The 21,937-nt window shown below is 38.1% G+C and overlaps 1 protein-coding gene across 3 annotated transcripts in view; it reads left to right on the top strand.

The window, feature by feature from the left end:
* slc8a1b (solute carrier family 8 member 1b) overlaps positions 1 to 14,005 on the top strand; it is a 145,559-nt gene extending 131,554 nt beyond the window's left edge. For all 3 annotated transcript variants that reach the window (XM_085296301.1, XM_085296302.1, XM_085296299.1), the window contains exons 8-11: positions 2,008 to 2,193; positions 2,335 to 2,424; positions 6,914 to 7,017; positions 7,315 to 14,005. In XM_085296301.1, coding sequence (XP_085152427.1) covers positions 2,008 to 2,193; positions 2,335 to 2,424; positions 6,914 to 7,017; positions 7,315 to 7,587 — 653 coding nt within the window. In that variant the 3' untranslated portion in view covers positions 7,588 to 14,005. The remainder of the gene's footprint in view (positions 1 to 2,007; positions 2,194 to 2,334; positions 2,425 to 6,913; positions 7,018 to 7,314) is intronic.
* Positions 14,006 to 21,937: the final 7,932 nt, after the last annotated feature.

Below are 21,937 nucleotides of genomic sequence, written 5' to 3'. Positions count from 1 at the left end.
TTAACAGTCTTGCTGTCTGCCTCTTTTTGAAGGTTACTTAAAATATTCAGACAGTGATTATTTCCAGTTGTTTCATGAGCATAACAAAAAAAACAGCAGTCAGTTTATTAACATGCAAATGGATTGTTGTTCATGACAATCATGAATGTGTAAATGCTATATATTTAAATGTTAAGATGTAAGGTTAAAACATAACTAAATATATTTTTTAAGGTCAGACCTCATACAACTCCGTATGGGAAAGCAGCTGCAGTTTGAAACCTCTCCAAACTCGCCTGGGTTTAGAGTGCTAATGGGGTTTTATTCGGTTGTTTGGAACATTTTAATGCATCACCACCTCTTTGAATGTTAATAGTATGCAGTGACTGAATGACAAGGGTGAAATCAATAAGAGATTATAGCTTTCCCTGGAATCACCAAGTCAGCATGTTTCATGGAAGCAGCAGGTGGTCTCGTTTTATTCATTCATTTATAAATGGATCAGAAAAACAGCCACTTATACAGCGAGCGCACAGACTTCTAATAGCATGTGAGCGTTTCTCTTTTACTGAGTGAGGAGAGTAATTTAAATTTCAGGTTCCAGCTATTCCCTTCTTTCAGCAAACACTCACACAGATCTGCACATAGCAGCCTAACCAAACGTGGTTGGCTGTGGTGGAATTTCAGAGAAACCCTCCCCCCTCCACCATCCTCAACAATACAGTACCTACTGTGGATTACTTCTGATTCCTAGGAACCACCTTTTCACAGTATTCGAAGTGGTCCTCACATGTAGACTATCCGGAAGAAGACCTAGCAGAGGTTGTACTTCACATCAAATCAGGTAGTACAACCTGCCACAAGAGCTGCCGGTCAGACGGCAACAAGTAATCCGATTTGTAGAGAGGATTGCTCTTGATGCTGATCTTTCCTCCATCCAGGACCTGTGCAGGTCCAGGGTTAGTAAATGGGCAGAAAACATCTCTGCAGACCCCTTACATCCTGGACATAAACTGTTCAAACTGCTACCTTCAGGCAGGTGCTACAAAGCGCTGTTTGTGAAAACCAGACTCCACAGAGGTAGTTTCTTCCCCCAGGCAGTTACTCTCATTGTCATGATGCGCTCCGTGGCAGGTAAGGTGAGACCCAAACGCAGGACTCGGAGACCAAGGATCAACTGAATGAAGCTGCTTTTTGTTGCTGTAGTATGAAAATGCAAAAATATAAAAACACATAAAAACTTGGACCAGGAGGAAACTAAGAACTCGGAACCTACAAGAGAATCATGGAAGACACAAGTAACAGAAAGGGACCAAATATGAACAACAAGAATTACAGAACTAGAATTGTAAATAATGAAAACTCAGAGGCTCTAGGAAATATAAAACTAAAGACTAACTAATACCATAACCATAATCAACCCAAAAACGTAGTCAAAGAACCAGGACCGTGACTCTCATGAACACTATGAAATAACTCCCTGCTTTCATTCAGGCCATATGCACATATTCACATTGCACTACTCAGTTTGCATAGTTTCTAACATACAGCCTATTTTTAAAAAAATGTTTCTTTTCTTTGCATGCAGGGAGCAAAGTGTACTGGAGTCTAATTCCTTGTTCGCGTGTACAAACACGGCCAAATAAAGATGATTCTGATTCTGAAAGCAGAGGTTTGGCTTGCAACCACACACGCACACAAACACACAGGGATTTTGCTTTTCAGGTTATCAGGCTAAATCACTATAGACTATAGATTCAAACAACATTTTCAACTACAGCAACAGGAAAGGCATGGGAGTGCAGGGATGACATTGAATCTGATCTGTGATGTGCCTGGGTCTCGAACTTGTGGATCTTATTTAACCTCTTAAGCCCCAAGCCTACCTGATCTCCTGCCTTTTGCCCCCATATCAGGGGGCGTTGGGGCTTAAGAGGTTAAATTGGTGTAAACAATCTGCGCTTTTAACAAAGACTCAAGGATTCAACTAGCTACCATGTATGTTTTTTTCCCCCTATTTCTTCCCAGGTGAAGATGACGACGATGAGGAGTGTGGGGAGGAGAAGCTGCCCTCGTGTTTTGACTACGTCATGCATTTCCTCACTGTATTCTGGAAGGTTCTGTTCGCCTTCGTCCCGCCCACAGAGTATTGGAATGGCTGGGCCTGCTTTGTAGTCTCCATCTGCATGATCGGACTGCTCACCGCTATGATTGGTAAGACTTTAAATATCCTGAGGGATTGACAAGAGATACACAACAAATGATGGTTTGTTCAACAGCTGAACGCATCTGTTTTCTTCTAAGTATATGCTGTGAAGTATAGTGATGGAAATTATTCCTTTCCTATCCTTACAGGGGACCTGGCCTCTCACTTTGGATGCACAGTAGGCCTGAAAGACTCTGTCACAGCAGTAGTATTTGTTGCATTGGGAACCTCAGTACCAGGTAAGCGTGTGAGCACTTATCCTTTATGTTTATATACATGTATGTGTAGGCGTACATGAATCCATCACAGTATATGTTTTTGCCATCTACTGGACCTTGTGCCAGCTTTAATCAAATCCTGTTCTCTCTTTATATTTGCTATTTAGCTTTGTAAAGTCATTATGAGGAAAAGATCTTTGTTCATCAATGATCCACCTCAAGGAATATATATTGATATTTTCAGTTCTTTGCTCAATTTACTACACAAATCAACAAAAGCTACAGTGGAATGAATATCAAGGCACGCTATTAAAACTTCACAAGTTCGAGAAACACTAAGTAACTAGTAATTCTTATATATACAGTAGCAACTTTCATAAAGATGAGATATATTTCAGCGTGATCTGTTGCACTATAGACTACAAAGTATGCAGGGGATTTTTATGTTGGTTTATGGCAAATTATACAGTCTCAACTCAAATTCACTCATCCAGAAAAGAAATGTCATGGTTATTTAGTAACAGGGAATGGGACTTGGGTAATTATCCATTACTAGAAAATGATCGGCGTAATTCTGGCATCATGATAATATTCACTAAATTTGCTTTACACAAATAGCTTTGAAGAGCTTTTCCACATGAAAGCATCTTTGTATTGATGTTCATTAATATTATTTTTCTGCTATTACAAATCCAAAGAAAAACAACATAAAAGTAGATCAAAAGAACCTCAGAGCTCACATTTCCCGAGCTCTTATTCTCAGTGAACTTGTACCAGAACTAACCCAGTAGTTCTCGGCGTCTTGCCACAATATTTTTTGCATATGGGTCCCCGTTAGACAAAGCAGTGCAGTCTGCCGACAGCAACATGGCTCATCTTGCGTAAGTGTGAAGAATGACCAAATGCGATGGCTGGGTGATTATATGTTTTAACCTTGGTCCCCACATGCACACACAGACAAATACATCAGACATACAGTGTGTACTTGACTGCTAGATGTATAAACTAGAACATGGAAAAACATAAACGACTGCACGACTTGAGTAATAGACAAGCACACTCATCTATCTGAAAAACATTAAAGCTTGAAAGAGATTTTGCACACTTGTGTACACACACCCCCACACACAATGACTTGTACTGTGACTACCATGTGCTATTACCATAAGGCTATTTGTCATGTCAGGCTCAGGTGCTCCCTTGCCTCCCATTTAGGGAGCTTAGGGATAAAAAGCGTGTGCTCCATACTACTTTATACTCACACATATATACATACACACATAGTACATTAGCATATGGCTGTACATGTAATATATGCTCATACACTAAGAAAAATATGCACTTGATATCAGCTGAATTTATGGACACATACACAGAGATGCTCAAGTCACAGTACTGCACACAATGTGTAGAGCTGCCGAATGAAAACAAAGTGGCTCAGCCTTTCTGAAGCTCTCAGCCTTATTAACAGAGCCTCCTGTGGCTTCACCGCACATACGCGCACATACACACACACACAAAGAAACAGACCTCAGTTCTGTGGCTATTACAGTTAATAAAACCCATCCTGTGCTGTGGTTCTATGTCAGTTACCCTCGTTTATCACAGTTAGCCAGGCTAACCCACACATGGAGAAAGGGAGATAGAAAGAAAACAACTAAAGCGGTGCTGTTAGGAAAATTTGAAACTAAAGAAGCTCACATTTCTTTGTAGTTTGCGGGTATTCGGGTAAAATTTCAGGTAAAACTTTATTGGTTCGTGATTCCACAGTACACTTGATGTGTGCAGTGTATTATCATGACTCCTAATGGCTTCAGAAATTTGATCCGAGCATATAAACTGAGGAAAATACGCAGGGATTTAAAAGAGAAAAAAAAAAGATACATACAGAAGATAAAAGCATTGTGCAATAAATGTTGGTTCAGGACAGTGAAGCTGATAGTCATCATGTATCCTCACAATATTGTATCACAATAAATATGTCATGTAAGACATGATTTTTGACAAATAAATGTAAATAGATAAGATATTTATGATCAGTCACTGTAAAATACTCGAATACTCTTTGACCCTCTGTCAAAGTAACAAATTAATAAATATTCCTGAATGTTTTTCAATTAAACTAATAAGAGCTGCCACACATCAGTCTCCCAGCACTGTCCAGTTCAGAACAAAATATCTTTAAAAAGATTTTCAACTGGTTTATACCCCCTGAGTATTTATATACCCCTCTGTGTATTGTTCAGTATTTTGTGGACCAGTGATCTATAATAAGGAATCTCAAGAGGGCCAGATTTCCTTTGGATAGTCACAGTCCCCAGAGGATTAATGCTTCTGTTTTTATTCCTTTATTGCTAACACTATAAACGTTCCAAATGCCAAGATTTTCCTGAGCATATTAGTTGCATGTTCTTCCATTTTAAGAGGCAATGGGGAAAAACAGGAACAGAGGGGAGAGGGGAAGAAGGAGGAGCATGACGTCAAAAAGAGAAGAGCGAGGCAGTGACTGATTGACAGAGAGGTAGTGGAAAAGGGCAAAAAGCTCTCCAGGGAGCCATAGTGTCACATAAGGAGCTTCAGAGTGGAACCTGTTTCACAGTAACACACACTCACGTCACTGCTGAACACGTACACACCCACGGACTCACCCACTCAATCAAGCTCACAAGCACTCTAAGACCATTTGATGCACAGGCGTGCATGCCTTTGCCAGCTGGTAGAGACATGGCATCAGATTGGACCCAGGTGGCAAACTTCGCAAACACACAGAGACACAGTGTACATACAGTATGCGCTCTTAATACAGAAAACACACACACACAAAAACAGGAACACACAGAGCGTTGACACACATCCATAAGCCCAGCAGACAGGTGTTAGTCTCTTTCACAGGCCAATTGTCATATCTATCACCACCCTGTATCTACTTCTTGATCCTCCCATCATCCTCTTTTCCAAAGCCAGGTTGGCTGCTGCTTCAAGTAATCCCTTCCTTCTCTTTTCATCTTTTTCTTTCTTCCGTAATCACAGTTTTTGTCTCTTCTTGTTGTATCTGGCAGAGAAAGGCAAGATGACATGAATCACTAACAAAGAGAAGCTAGCCAGAAAAGAGTGCTAACTGACCATTTGGCTATTTGCTCACCAAACAGCCTATTGTTGAGATCTGGCAGAGTCACCGTTGCTCCTTTCAGTGCAGGAAGGAAGAGCATGACTTTGGAGCTGCTGTAGTTTGGCAAACATTAGGCAGGGGAAATTTTTAGGACTACGCAGCACATTGCTTCTTAGTCACCAGGCCAAAATCTGTTTGTTCCCCCTAACTGCAATTCAACTTTGTAAATTCTTGATCTCGGAGCAAATCGTGCATATGCTGGCTGCTGTAGAAGAAACACTGCAATTGGATTAAAGATTGTGGCTCCTAATTTAAGGTTGCCTGTCTAAAAATAGAAAACAAGATTTATATAGTGCTCTGTATGTGGTCTGTATTAATAGCTATATACATTATGCATGCATGAAAAGTGTCCTTATCTGTCCATGCAGTCTTGTGTAACACAGAAATCACTGCAAATTTACCAGATCCTGAATAATTTTCATAATTCACAGCGGGAAATTATCCCATTACAGCTGCTCAGTCATGTGAAAGTCGTAGAATGCACGATGCATAATTCAAATCTTCCAGTAACAGTCCTACTGGGTTTTCCAGCAGCAGCATGGCTGTTTGTTGGAGAAACATTGATTCTAACAGACCAATATCTTCACTGCAGTGTGACCAGTGTTTCATCGTTTGTATTTTAAACCTTCTTTTCTTACCACTCTTAGATTATTCCTGTTTGTCAGTGGGAGCAATGGGATCTTGATTAATTCTGTGTTGCTGTGAAACGCAGAACCATACACTGATGGAAGTCAAACCGATTCCTTAGAAGAGCTACAAAGTCATCCATCTTTTTGTGCAGAAATCTTACCTTGTCCATGACGATAAAAGTGTAATCCAACTTATATCTCCTCTTTCCTCTCCTCATCTATCTTTTGCCTCCCCTCCTTGTACCTTTGGCATAGATATCCATTGTTGTTATTCTGGTTGAAAGTGGAAATAACATAAAAAAAAAAAAAAAGTTCAAATACTCTATGATAACAAAGGCAACTGTTACAGGCAACAGGCACAGTTGGGGGATTTTGTGATTAGGCGTGTCAGTCTGTTTGCAGTGTTAGACATTTAGTCAGTAACACTTAATTTACACTGAATGGAACATTTTGTTTTATTTATTGCTTTACACTTTCACTCCACAAAAACGGTTGCATTCATTTCTTGGTGACGGAAGAAGAATAGGAAAGTCAAAGTTTTTAATAAGTCATCATCAGAATTAAGAGTGTTTTTTATCTTGCGATCAGCTGTATCTGATCTTTTTTTTTTCTTTCTCATTAACTTGAACATGAGAGATTGTAACAACGATCACCAGTTACTTTATGGCCAATGACAACTCTGTTTTTTCTCTCTCTCTCTCTCTTCATCCAGACACATTTGCCAGTAAGGTAGCAGCTATCCAGGATCAGTATGCAGATGCATCCATTGGTAATGTGACAGGCTCCAATGCTGTCAATGTGTTTCTGGGCATTGGGGTAAGTCCAGCACATTTGATTAAAGATGTATTGATTGATAGCTATTTAGAGAAAATGCAGTAGTGCTTGTCATTTTGCTGTAGTATAAATTATTATGTTGTGCTTGGTATAAATGATAGGTTACTGCATGAGTCCTATTCTTTAATTCTGCATGAATGAGTGTGTGACTGACAAGTGGTATGGTCTGTCACACCCATCTGTCTCCTTTGGCAAAGTCTATATTTGCTTTTGTTTCCTTTGTTGTACATGCTCACCGCGTCTCATGTTATTAAATTCAGTTTTGCTGCTGTTCAACAGGTGGCGTGGTCCATTGCTGCCATCTACCACAACAGCAGGGGTGAGGAGTTCAGGGTAGATCCTGGCACGCTGGCTTTCTCGGTCACACTCTTCACCATCTTTGCCTTTATCTGTGTCGCCATGCTGATGTACCGACGGCGACCAGACATTGGTGGAGAGCTGGGTGGGCCCCGGACTGCGAAGGCCCTTACCACCATGCTGTTCGTTAGCCTGTGGCTCCTCTACATCCTCTTCTCCTCACTGGAAGCCTACTGCCACATCCAGGGCTTCTAAGATGATAGGAGATGTTGAAGAGAAGGGTGGGACAAAGCAAGAAAACATGGAGGAAAAAACAAGGGGGAGGTGGATGAATGGATGAATTTGGATTTAGGAATTAAGGCTGTCTCGTTGTTCTATAAGTCCCCCCTTCAGCAATAGATTTAATGATAGATGAATGGATGGATGTACAGATGAAGGAGTGCACATTTAAACAGATAAAGACAGAATGGAAAGAGGTACAGATGCATGGAAGGATAACAAAAAACATGAGATTAATAGGAAGCGAAATTATCCAGAACGGTGGAAGCTTAATGAGAAAAGGAAAAAAAATCAAAGATATATATTCGCGTCTCACTCTAAAAGTGCAAACCAATCAAGTCATCTTATTAAACGTGTCCCAACTGGCTCGACCTTACAGAATTACAATGAATTTAAACACTTGGACTGAGGTTAAAACAGAGGTACGCACCATAAAAGCTCCTATTGAGAACGAGTGGTTTCAGCAGGAGCCCTCTTTCAGTGTAGTGCATCGTATCCAAACACTGTAACAGGCAGGAGTGAGACAGACAAAGAAAGAATAACTTTATCAGTATGTGCATGCATGACCAGACAATACTGAAAACATAATCAGAAGAAACCGGATACATTGCCACAATTGTTTCATGACAACTAACTGTGTGTGTGCTGGTGTGTAACAGTGGGTGTCCCTGCTTGTGTGTTGTGGGAAGATGGTCAAGTACTGTGAAAAAAAACGCCTCTCGTCTTGCTCTCACTGCGTGAGGCGAGATATGCTTTCGTGTTCGAGGTCTTTTTGACTCTCGCTCTCCCAGCCTGTAGAAATGCCGAGTATGACTTTCGCAGGAGAGCAAATTCAGTGAGATGAAATGTTTTAAGCGTCACTGAGGTTCGAATTGTAAATATAAAGAGCTGATCGTACATTACAGCTTCACGGTTTTCCTTCTGAATGTCTCGGTTACGCCATGCGCTCCTGATCGGACCCTCTTTCTGTTGCTTTATACTGTAAATGTAAATGAATTAAGGACTAATTTGAACCAAGAAGTGGTTAGTGTGCTTTTACCTTTAATAAGGTCATGTCTGAGAAGACGAAATGGCCACTCTACCGTCGAAAACTGTTAGAAACTATTATCACTGCATAAATATCTAGGTATTTTTGATTTTACTATGGAACCACCTGGTGTTCCACCTGTGGGATTGCCGCCATCATTTCTGAATCATAACTTTTAAATAGCCTGAAAATTCTAGCTAGCACCCATTATAGGCCTTCTTTTCCTTCATTTTCTGCCACTTGGTTTACTTAACAGCTTCAGTCATTATCTCTGTGCATCGCCAACCTGGCTGGTCGCTGGACCAATCAAAATCTTCAAGGGCTTTGTAATAACCACTAATCCCTAACCCTGACCCTTGATTTATAATGTTTCACATAGATTGGTCGTTAAGGGGAATATTTAACAGGCGCTTATATTGGTAAACCTTACACATTGACTTCTCAGTTAAAAGAGCTTTGCTTCAAACTAGCGCAGGGCTACATGAGATAATAGCTGCACGTCTTTGTTATGTTACCACACCAGGCATCAAGAATTTCCTAGATATTGTAAAAGCAACCTGCTGCTTCTAAGTACTCATTCAGACAAGGCTTCAACTTTTCATTCCAAAAAACACTACTAGTCAAAAACATTTTACTCATAATATGTCTGGATGACGAAGGCCTTAACCTAAAGAAAGCAATTACCATCTGGCTTTGTCATATTTCTTTATTCAAAGGTAAGTTGCTTTCAAACAAATAACCTTAATGTGATCTGTGGGATTTACTCATTCTTGTTGAACTTGACACATTAGTTCATCTGCCAGTTTTCAGTCTTAACACAAAAGCCATCAGATAAAGGGATAGCTGAAAAAGATTTTTTGTTGGGCCGGACGTCAGCGTAGAGGACGGGGTAAATGTGGATATGTAACACAGGTTACATCTAATCTCAGACAGCCTGTGTTTGACAAGCTCACACCGGTTTCAGGGCAATAACAGAAAGCTAACAGGGATACAGTTACAACACTTGTCCCCACAAATCTCCTCCTGCTGTGGAGTATATAGCCCAGTGTTTTAATTCTCAGTAGCCAGGTTACCATGGTAGTCCGCCCTGGTTAAAAGCTAATTAACTCCTAAAGTGTATAATCTCTCTTTGTGACATGGGCACAAACAGTCTCTGTTATTCTATTATATATGTAGCATACTTTTGTTAGTTTAACAATGTAAACTGATCTTAAATTATTACCCCTGGTCTGTGTGCATGATGTGACAGAGGCCCACTTGGACTTATTTATCATCCTAATAGTGTGCTAGTAGCTTAAAAGGACACCGGGGCATATGAAACACTACGTCTACTGCGTGCAGACCAAACTTACTGCCAGATCGTAAGACTCACAAACTAAAATTCCAAAACACTAAATGTCTGGAAATCTTCTGCTTTCTGTAATTCAGTATTAGACAGACAACAAATCGATCCCAAAACCTCGAACACCAAGGGCCCAGAATTATGTACATTTTAAAGCCTGTCTCGACTGTCAGAGAAGTTTAGACTTCAGACTGTTAACTATTGCAACATTCAGCTAAACTCACAAAGATCTCAGCATACACGTAACTTACAGTATATGTAGGCATAATAAAAGTCCATAAGTCCAGAATTCCTCTGCTTCTAATGTGTTTTTTACTTGATGTATATGATAAATTGTATTTATAATGTCATCTGTAAAAGTAAGTAGTCCGGACTAGATGTAATCCATTTTAAACTTGGCAGGATTCTTGTAAAAGGCAGATTTTAACCCCTGAGAAAGTAGACCTGGGCTGGCTTAGATTGGATGAGTTTGGCAAATCCAGATAATTGCAACGATATAAATACTCTGAATATAGCTTTTGAAAAAATTATTAATTACACAACAACACTAGGATGAAAATTTGAGAAGACAGTGCTACAGAAAAATGGCTTTGTTGCTGCAGTTTTGTTTGTTGTACAGTTTGAAAACTACTAAGAAAAGACATTTGGTGTATATGTCGTTTGATAGCTACAGTATAATGAGATATTGCATTACTTGCATTTGTCAAACTCAGCACAATCTGTGGCTCATCATTAGAGTAGCTGTTCTTAAGTGAAGGCCTTGGAGTGGCAGTTTACCCCTGTTTTGCCAAAGGGAAAACTTTATATCAGATATTAATGTTTGCAGTCCAATCTGTAAAGGGTTTTCTAACCAATGGATCTTTCTTAAAACACCAAATATAATTCATATTTGATTAGTAATCTGAAAAGCATTAAAAAAGGCTTGATGTTGTTTTAACAGAACTCAAATCTTTTTATTTAAATTTGTATGTATTTGTCTCTTCACTGGCACGAGCTGAGGGTTTATACACTGTAAAAAAACTAAATTATGCTAGCTTGCTTTTAAAAAAAAAAGAAGGAATAACGATATTAAAGCTGTATGCATCACTTTTTGAGTACCTTCAGTAAGGTATTGTCTTTGATATTGCTAAATCATGTTGGAATTACTTAAAATGTGCCAGCTGCCTAATATTTTGAGGTGAACTCTAGCGTGAGCAGGAATCAAATGCTTGCAAAAATGCAGTTTCGTGCATTAAATTTATGGCTTGTATTTTTTTTTTTAAATGCTAAAAGTTTTCTTTTATGGGAATTTAGCTCTTTTGCTGCACTGGCTTTGCTGCACTGGCGTTGCTGCACCGTCTCTCTGGGTGTATTCACTTTGGCTTAAGAGCTAGTCTGACATGAACCTTATTGGCAGATTAATGACAGCTGTTCAGAGTTTGAAACAAGGCTGGAAACTAAACATTGTTAGCTGTTGTTTAGCTAAAGACTTTTCTTGGCTGTACATCATCAAATATTAACTTTCTGGTTGAAGTTAACTTTTTTTTTTCTATCTGCAACTAGCAACTTTCCTGCAAAGACTGTAAAGCAATTTGTTCCAGCTCAAGTCACAATAACGCTTGAGTCCAGCTTCGTGCTTTGGTTTGAAATTCTGCATTTTAAAGGGTCAAAAGTTAGCCAGGTCATCACTGTATATATTAACACTAACAGCTAGTAAGGAGTAGAAAAATGAGCTGTAGATTGCATTTGTTTTAACTTTTGTTCTTCTGTGGTGGGGTTTGAAACAAAATTGGGCAGGTTTTTAAATGACGGACAAGCATTGCACTGGTTCTTGTCGCTTATGTGAAACGGCTACTACGTTGGTTCATTTACAGAGTTGCTTCTGATGTAAAAAACAGAGATTGTGTTTTCTGTCTCTGATTTACACAATAATAATGATGTACCTGATGTAAAAATACAGTGGTGTTGAATCAGTTGTAAACCATTAACAATGTTGATTCTAATGTAAGGGTTGACGATATGTTTGTGTTGCCATATTCACTTTTTAACTGACTGTCTGTCTGACAGACCGAGGAATAAATAACAGCAACATCGGACAGACAAAATGAGCAAAAGGAAGGACAAACGCCCCTACTGGTACAAGCGGAGCAATATTTGCTACAGAGAAAAAAATGTACCGCTGGAAACAAAGGCTACCAGAGCTATTCTCTACCTTAAAATGCAACATTTAACATGTAGAAAAAAGGATGGTGATGTAGAGAAGAAGAAAGAAAAAGAAGATGACACGAAAGAAGATGAAAATAATAATAATAATAATTAAAAAATGAAGTTACAGCCATATGTTGATTTCTGGGTCAGAGAGACTGATGTGGACTTCTCCTGCCCAGCATGTGTATTGTTATGGTGTCTTTATCTGTCCCTGTGTCTCTCCACCCTCTTTCTCTATCTTGCTTTCTCAATCTCACTGCTGCCAAAGTAACCAAAACAGGCAGTTCTCCTTTTGTTCCGTATCTTCTTCCCAGCTCCCGTTCTACCCTCTGTCTCCCTATGCCATGTTTTCCATATTTTGGAATGTCAATGTGCTACTTGTTGACACTGTGCATGAATGATAACATGTCTGTATATAGTTATAGAGAATTGTATCCCATTTCCTTAGTGTTGACTAAAAAAGGTTTGAATGTTGTACAGATTCAGGTTTTCCTTTTTTTCTGTTCAGTTACATTTTGTAATGTATGTAGAGCTTAACAACATTTTGTTTTTAATTTAAACAAAGATGCGATGACTTTTTTTTTTTTGGAGTAACTTGCACATTACTAATGAATTCATCAAGTTTTTTTGTTAAAAAAGGCAATATCTGCTGTTATTGAATGAGAGATGAGATCTTAAAGAAGTTATGTATCTTAAATAAGTAATCTATATGGGAGCTGCATGGGTTATTTGTACAAAAAAAAGAGACACTGCTTGCTACTTCTAATACTGTGGCTGTATTCTCCGACAGAGGATGAGGAATACTTTATGTATATCTAAAGGTTATTTTGTCATTAAAGAAATAATAATAATAATAATAATAATGTGTATATACTGTACAGTGTTATAAGTGAGGTGGACTATACGACCATCACACTAACCATAGAGAATTAATTCTACATATTTATTTAAAGGAAACAACAACACTCGCTACACTCAAGAATGACATATATTGCCTTTTTGGAGAAGTTGTAGTTTGCTTAGAGCTTATTTCTCTATCGCTGCCTCACTCTGCCCTCCCATGCATCCTCTTTCTTCATTCTTGGTTGGTTAATTTTTTTCCTTCCATCTGCTTCCATTTACTTTTATTTTGGCGTTGGAGGCTTTTGAGATTGCCTTTTGTCAGTGATTGTTGTCGTTTGATTCAGACAGCGTTATGTTTTTAGTTTGTCTTTTTGACTCGTGTCTCACTTATGGTTGCTTTTTATGCCCCCTAAATCATTATCTCTAGAACTGCTTCTATTCACCAACATCCAAGTATAGTTATGAATATCTGCCTGTGCATCTGATTTAGTCTCTCAACGGATAATTTGTTTGTATTTAAACCATCTGTTTTCCGAGCTGTCGATCATTTATCTTGGTTGCTGAATAATTCTCTTTTTGTTTTTCTTTCCTAAATTCTTCCTTTGTGCCAACAAATTCTGGTTTTTATTTCTTCACTCCTTCCTTTCATTCATCTTCTCTTTCTTTCTCTGTCCTCTTTGCACTTTCGGGGTGTTTCAGGGTTTTTTATGTTTGTCACTTTGATTTGATGTGGGGGGTTTTTCTTTTCTTAACGGAACAGTAACTTTAATAATCATGTTTGTAATAATTTTTAAGATTTGTTTTCTTTTTGCCGCTGTTTCTCTGTGTGTGCGTGTATTAATTTTCTTTTCTTTTTTAAATTAATTTCTGGTCAAGACCAAATGATAGGAGGAAAGTTGTTGTATGTGTGTTGCCACTAACTGTGACTGCTCTCCATGGTACATGGTAATTCTGATAAAACCAGTAAAATAAAGTTTGGGATACCCTGTTTCAGAGACCCTGTGAGTGCACTGCCTTTCTACAGTGTGTGTTTGTGAGCATGTGTGTTTGTGTTACATCCTGTCTGTATTTAAAAGCTTTAGTATCAAACATATTTATTATGCAGTTTCTATTATTAGCTACATATTCAATAAGTAAATAGAATCTGTGTGTCTCTTGTACACTTGAACATCCATATATATATAAATGCTAAATAAGAGGGGCCCTAGGATGGAGCCTTTGGGGACCCCACATGTGATTTCTATATTTTGTGATGAGAATTGGCTTATTGACACATAGAAATTCCTGTTGTTAAGGTAGGATTTGAACCAGTCGAGTGCCGTACCAGAGAGTCCGACCCAGCTCTCGAGACGTTCCAGTAATATGTCATGATCAACGGTGTCAAACGCCACACTAAGGTCCAATAGTACCAATACTGTGGATTTTAATAACTAAATAATTAATTTGGATTAAAATAAAAATCTACCAGTGGATAGACTGTTATTGAGACTACCTTATATAAATTTTATGCAGTACAGATAGAACATCTGTCCTTTAGAGTATAAAAATGTTCTAAATTCACATTTGCACTGGTCTTTTTTAATTATCTGACAAATTATGTCCCCTGCTGTGTAATTTATAGTAGTTATAGACTTTATATACAGTACTCTGCAAAAATCTTGAGTCACCACTCATTTGTTTATATATAGCTTGGAAAAGAGGAAAATTTGCAAATAATTTGCACATATAAATGGGAAATTTGTATATTAGTATATTTCTAATGAGGTTTGACCAACACAATTCACTTTTGCTTCTTGGAAGCAAAGCACAAAGAGCTGAAGGTTGGCTTGTGACTTTTGCAATGAAGTAAAATACTGGTATAGCCTTGAGATGACTGTTGCTTGGTAGTTTATAAATAAAATTCAACCAGATTTCATTGAATTGAATCGTGACATCCCCCTCTGGTTAGTGACATCCCACTATTAAGCTTCAATCTGCCATTACCATTGATGTGAAACCGGACATGAGGATCTAACTGAGAAACAAAGGGATACTGTATGCTTATAGGCTAAATCACACAGTAATGTTTGATTAACAGTCCTTCTAAATGGAATTAAACTTTATTGTCATTGCACATGTCACAAGTACAAGGCAACAAAATGCAGTTTGCATCCATCCAGAAAGTGCTTTTGCAATAATATAGATATATTACAGAATGTGGATCTATACAGCTGTAAGGAAGAAGCTGTTCCAGTACCTGGTGGTCTTAGTCCGGATGCTCCCAGAGGGCAGGAGAGCCCGTGTGCTGGGTGACTGGGGTCTTTGATGATTTTCCCAGCCCTTTTCAGACACCTCTTCCTCCAGATGTCTTGTATGGCAGGAAGTGGTGCTCCAGCGATGCGCTGTGCGGTTTTCAAAACCCTCTGCAACGCTAGAGCAGCTCCCACACCAGACTGTTATACAGTTGGTCAGGATGCTCTCAATGGTGCAGCGGTACCATAATTTTAAAAATGGCTATCATTTTATATTCAGTAAATGGGCTTCTGTGGCCATAAACCCATCAGAAAAGTGTTTTGAGGTCACAGAGTGAGAGATCTAAAGGTTCATATAGACAACAAAAGGCTTTTCCACTGTTGTTAGTAAGAATGCAGGCTTAATATTACAACCCTTTTAATACTAATTAGTCATTGCAAATATTGACATCACACATTTCACTTACCTTTCCAAATCACTACCTTAACTTGTGTTTACTACCTAACATCCAGTTACTATATTACATGCAACCTTGTTACTGTCACTATCCTGATACATCCATGCTGGCACTGTTTGCTGCTGCAGCTCAGTCCCAGTCTATCCTAGTTAAAAACATTTTGCCGAATCTTGCACGTGACAAAATTGATTTTCATAGTGTGACCGTGATTGGCATTTTGTGAGAGCTCCCTCATAAATCTGTGTAACCATTTGCTGTAAATTGTTATTTTCTTGATCTGAATGTCTTCTAGGTTTATTTGAACTAAAAGCAGCCAAACGGCATGTTACACTTGCCTAAAGCACTCACTTAGGAAAAACGCCTTCCGGGTAAAGTAGGGGGTCTGATTTGAAACTGAGTAAAAAGAAAAAACTGCAGGGCTTTTAGAGAAATAAACAGAATGTAAATATAGAGAAAGTTACACAATGGTCAGTAGAAAGCCTTTATAAGAGCTGATTGATAGATGAATTGTGTTTAGGTTTCTCCTCTTCCTTAGCTGCCACCATAATGGATCATGCCCGTTCTCTGCTGCAGGCATGATGGATTATTCCAAACACAAATAAATCCTCTTCCTGTTTGTTACATTTAGTTAGTTTGTTTTGTTTATTTTAATCCTGTCCTGTCTAGCACCTTTTGCAAACAGAATTGAAGCACTGTGGTGCTTCAGGGTGTCGCCAGGCAGTACAGCCAGCAAAGCCACATGAATGGCCTTCAACATCCATGGTGATCCACAACAACCTAGTCAAACAACAGACACACACAGTAAAAGGACAAGACAAACTGGTCTGGGTCTGAGACAAGGTGCACCCAGCAATGTTTGCTTCCCCATCCCACCCAGTTGGCCTACGGGCACCCACGAGCCCTGCAGGTGCAGACTGGATATCCTAACGTGGGTCGGCCCACTCTACAAGGCAAGGGGGCAAACCACTCCCACACAACAATGGACCCACCCTGAGACTAGGTGAACCCTGGTGTAGTTATTTAAAGTGCAAGAGACTAGGTAAGAGACAAGAGACTAGGTAAATTCTTTTTTATTTTTGTTGTTTGAAGGTTGCGTATAAGTCAGCAAAATACACCGTGTTGCAGCATGTTTCATGCCGTTACTTATGTAAAGGTGTTTGCCTTGGCTGTTCATTATTTGCCCTCTGCTGTGTCTGTCTGAAATCTCATTAGCCTGTCACATTTGATTTCTAGACAGGTTCTTGTCTGGGCAGCCCACTGCTTGAAGGTTAACATGCTGGGAACTTAATGCGAATTTATGCATGCGTATGTGTGTGTGCATGGTTGATCCTGAATGCTGAATAAAACCTAAAACTGTCAGAAAGTCAAAGTTGGCTGTCAAACTATATGCAACGACTTAGTGAGAGACAAAAGGGCAAGCCTTGATTTTCTGTTTTAAAGAAAATCCTTTCTTTTAGCTCTCTGTCAGTCAGTGCTCATTCAAAGCCTGTGTTCTGAACAACAAGTTGCTTTACAAAACAATCAAGTACTTTAAAGATAGTTTGTTGTATGCTGTACTATACCTTTAAGATATAGATTAAAAGTGCACATCTTGAAGCATTGCAGGTATTTACTTTAACGGGCTAATAAAATAGCAAGTTATCCATGGGACAGTGATTAATCTGCTTGGGTTTGCAATAGTGAACACTACTGGAATGGATTAGACTGAATAATTCCCTAACAGGTATGACCTGTGACTCTGACTTTTGTCACAAAAGAGATATACTAAAAGATGTGTGTGTGTGCGCGCGTGTGTGTGTGTGTGTGTGTGTACATGTTTATATATATTTGTGAGGACCAAATATTTTGAAGGCATTTTGAGACTCAAAATGTGGTTTTAGTGTCAGGGTTACAGTTAGGCTATGGTTAGGTTTAGGCTAAAGGTTAGGATTAGGCATGGAAAGCATTATGTCAATTAGATGTCCTCACTAAGATATAAAAGGCAAGTGTGTGCACGTGTGTCCAGTGAAATAATAACTTATTAGTCTGAACATGCAGTTTGTAAATACACCATATGGACAACAGTACTGGGACATTTACACATTACACCTACAGCAGCTGCTCAGCCATGGAAGCTCATCCCACGAAGCTCCAGGTGCACAATTTCTGTGCTGATGTTAATGAAAGAGGAGTTTTAGAACTTTGGGGTTATTGAGTCAGTCAGAGTGTTCGTGACTTTTACATAATATGCACCTTATTGCTTTGAAATAACACAAATGACTCACGTAAGTAAAAAAAAAACAAAACACAAATTTGTTATGTAAATCCAAATAAATAAGATTCTTTTTTTCTTGGAAGTTACTTTAACACAGTTGGGCGGACCATTTAAAGTAAAAAAAAAAAAGTTTAAAAAAATAATAGACTGTTCAGTAAATCCAAAAAAAGGAGACTTTAAAACAGACGATGGTGAGATTTAATTTTCTTTCTTTTCCCCAGTGATTAATTTTAGAGTATCTTAAAATGCATTCTATTATAAGGTTTCAACAGTCTAACTGGTAACTTGTGTTTGGTGTCCTTGCTTTAAGTTGAAACACCTCTGCCCTGCTTCAGTTAAATTTGGAAGGTACGTACTAGAAGAAAAAGCTTTTGTGTTTCTGTTCATGGAGTGAAACTGTGGAACAGTCTGAATATGGAATTAAAGCAATGTCCAAACATAAAACTGTTCAAAAAGAGTTATAAAAATATGATCTCCTCGAACTATAAAGAAAAGGAAAATATTGAAATTAAGTGAATGTCTCTATTTAAAAAAAAAAAAAAATCATGATGTGATATTATAGTATATAGTATATCAGAAATCTGTTCACTTTTTTTTATTGCAAATTATATCAGTAAGGAAGCTGACTAAATATTAACTGATAATTTATGGCGTGGGATTAAATAAGTGTTTACTTCTTCCCACTCCCTTTCAACATGTAAATTAATCAGAACGATAGCTATATTGAAATGTATTGTTTTTATTATTATTTTCTTTTCTAAATGTATCTGTATATTATTTACATGTTTGAAATAAATAAAAATAAAACATGTCTAAAATATTCTGAGAATATGTTGTTCTATCTAAAATTACAGAAGATACTTGACATCAGTTTTATCCTTACCGTGTATTCAGTGAGGCCTCTTTGTGTTAAGTCCTTCTAATATAAAGGTGCTGATGGAAAGTACCTTTTTATATGAGTTTATTTTCGTAAGCATCTTTGTCTAAATGTTTTCCTGGGATCATGCCACTCTTGTACAACATTTTCTCAAGAGGGCTGTAAGTGAAGAAGTGCCTGGCCTATAGAGACACTTTATATTTCGATATGTCAATTTATTTTTGAATGTCTAGACAGTCATTTTATCTCCACATACACTCATTCCCTTTATATACTTATTTATTCTCTTACATCTGCTTCTGTCTCAGAGGATGACAGCTTAGTCAGCACTGGAATAACAATAGCAGCTAGGCTTGTGTGCAGATTTCCTAATAGAAATGTATTGTCAAACAGCCATAGAGACTTTGCTCACAATGTAATTTAAATGTATTCTTATGGTATATTTCATTGGTGGGCAAATAGAAATGTGGAATATATTTGAACATTTAGCAAAAATTATTCAATACTCAGATTTTAAAGTTTTAAAGAAAAATTATAACCTGTTTGAGATCAAAGTCACTAATTTACAAGGACAAGATGCTGACATTTTTGTTGCTGTTGTTTAAAGATTAAGAAATTAATCTTATCAGACCAACTTTTCCTAAACATGTGACATGGGACTGAATTTGTGAAGCTATGTAATTCCTTGCCAAGAAATGGCAAGTGGAGATTTTTCATCAAAATGCATGAATATATAATTTTATAGAAAATCAAGTTTTACTTAATAAAAGGAAAGGCAAACCTAAAACACTGACATGGATCCTTCCAGGATCATGTACGTCTGAATTACACATGCAAAATTAAAATGTTATTTTTGTGAAGTAAAATTATGTATATACCAGGCAAGACTCCAGGTGCAGGCTGTGCTAAGATGCCCCTGAGACAATCCAGTGCACAACGGCAGGGTGCAAGATGATTGGATTCCTAATACAGATGGACAAACTGTTATTGCACTCTGCCAGTGCAATTGCCCGAGATTAAAGGATATATATACTTTTTTTTAAACTTACATCCTAACATGTTATGAGGTGTTTTTATAAAAAATACACATTGGCTATTGTGCCTAACACATCCATGTCTCTCTCTCAGCAAATCTTCAGGTGGTCCAGAATTCAACATCAAGGACTTCTGACATAGTGGTTTGTTTCTATATTAAACTATTTCTATAGCTGTTTCTATATTAAACTATTTCTATAACTGTTTCTATATAGAAATTTTAATTTTAAACCAGTTGTTGAAAGTTTTCATTTTAGAAAAGCCATTGGCAAATTTCCGACTTAATTTTTCTCTTGACATATCTCTGTGTTGATCTTTTCCCTTTAAATATTTTCCCTTACTCTCTCCAACCGCGTTGCCCTGCATACGGGAGGTCAACTGGCATTTGTGTCGTAGAAATGTCAGGCCTGTGGGAAAAGAAGAAAGAGGAGGGGGGGGACATCACTTAAGGTCTATGTAGACTCATCACACATGAACTCTTCCTTGCATGCAGACACACACATAGAATAATTAGTAGATGCCTTCCAGGCCAAATTTTGCCCACTTACCTCTGCAAATAATGGCTTGATTGAAAGGCTTAAAGTAGTCGCATTAAGCCCACGTGTGTATGTGTGTGAGCACCTAACCGCAGGTGTTTCACACACGTGGAACAGATTGAAATTAAATGTCAGGGAAATACCAGAGCATGAACTTTTCAACCAGATTTGTGTGCGTGCGTGCATGCTTGTGTGTGTATACATGCACTTTTCTTTACAGTGGCAATGTCTTTCTTCTTGCATGTGTTTCTTAAACATTCCACTGTAAATTAAAGCCTGTTACTTCAGTATTTATTGCATGGATGTGTATGTGACTACACCTTTTCTAGCTTACATGTTTATACAGTTATGAGGGGGTTTTTTTAGTCTAAATAGGTCCTTATTAGGTTATTTCCAATAAGTAAATAACTAATTATTATAATAAACTGTGTTGATTGTATTCTTTTTCATTGGCTTTTTTTGAAACAATGAAGGGCTAGAGAAAAAAAGATATTTTTGTAAAGTGTTTCTTTTGTTATTTTAGTTGTTTAAAAACAAACAAACAAAGAAAAACCTATTCATGCTACAGTTAATTAATATAGGCCATAGGCCAAGAGTCCAGACTCATAAGACCAACTCCAAACTAGAAGTTAAACAAGCTTATTTACAAGAACACAAGGATAGCAACATTTTAAGCAAAGGGTCTCCATTAGTGAAGCCTAGATAAACAGCCAAATCTAGTTTCTTCTCTCCTCAGAATCTGAACTTCATTCTTTCTGATGCCTTTAAGGCAGTGTCTCTGTATTTAGTTTTGTTGTCTGTAAGTGAAATTAACATATAGTAGGCTGAGATTACATGAATGTTCCACCTTTTTAAATAAAATGCTATAATTTGGCTGAATCTGAGGCAGCACATCTCTACATTATTATTGCCCCCCTTTTTTCTCCAACTAATCAATCTATCTTTCCCTCCCGCACATCTGTGTGTGTGAGCTCTGACCTTGATCCTGGAGTGGACATGGCCACTGAAGGGCCCAGACCACACATGTTTTCACTTCACGCTGTCACTATTTAACGCCAAATCTTCTCTCACTCTCTGGTACACTCACCTAAAGTCCATGTTCTGACCATTGTCTCTGCATTCATTTCTTGTTGCTGAAACTTTGTTAAATTCCTTTATTAAAACTTCTCACCAAGTCCTTCTCATGGGACTGTAACATGCACACTCCAGAGTTCATCCAGCTGGTTTTCTCTTCTTTAACATTATCAATAAACATTGTTGGGTCTGTGTTTCCACATGCCTCGCTAGTTTAGAGACTAATTCCTCATGAAGAATGCAAGACATAACAGAACATCTTCAACCGTTTTTTTAACTCACTAATGAGGGAAGCTTTGGTCAGAACCAGCTCTTGGAGCTCACGCTCCTCACCTGTCTCCAAACCCAAATCCTTCAAAGAGGAGCTGTCCTCGTAGCCTTTTTATTGACATGACAGTTACAATACACAATACAACACAAGCACCTCCCCTCGTAAGACCCCCCAATGGTTCTAAGATAAGG

Source organism: Mchenga conophoros, linkage group LG13 (genome assembly GCF_057382185.1).
Source record: "Mchenga conophoros isolate Kocher_MC1m ecotype Shallow Benthic linkage group LG13, M_conophoros_male_GT1.1, whole genome shotgun sequence".
NCBI classification, from domain to species: Eukaryota; Metazoa; Chordata; class Actinopteri; order Cichliformes; family Cichlidae; genus Mchenga; species Mchenga conophoros.
The sequence above is the reverse complement of the archived record's forward strand: the minus strand, read 5'-3'. Positions and strand labels throughout refer to the sequence as shown.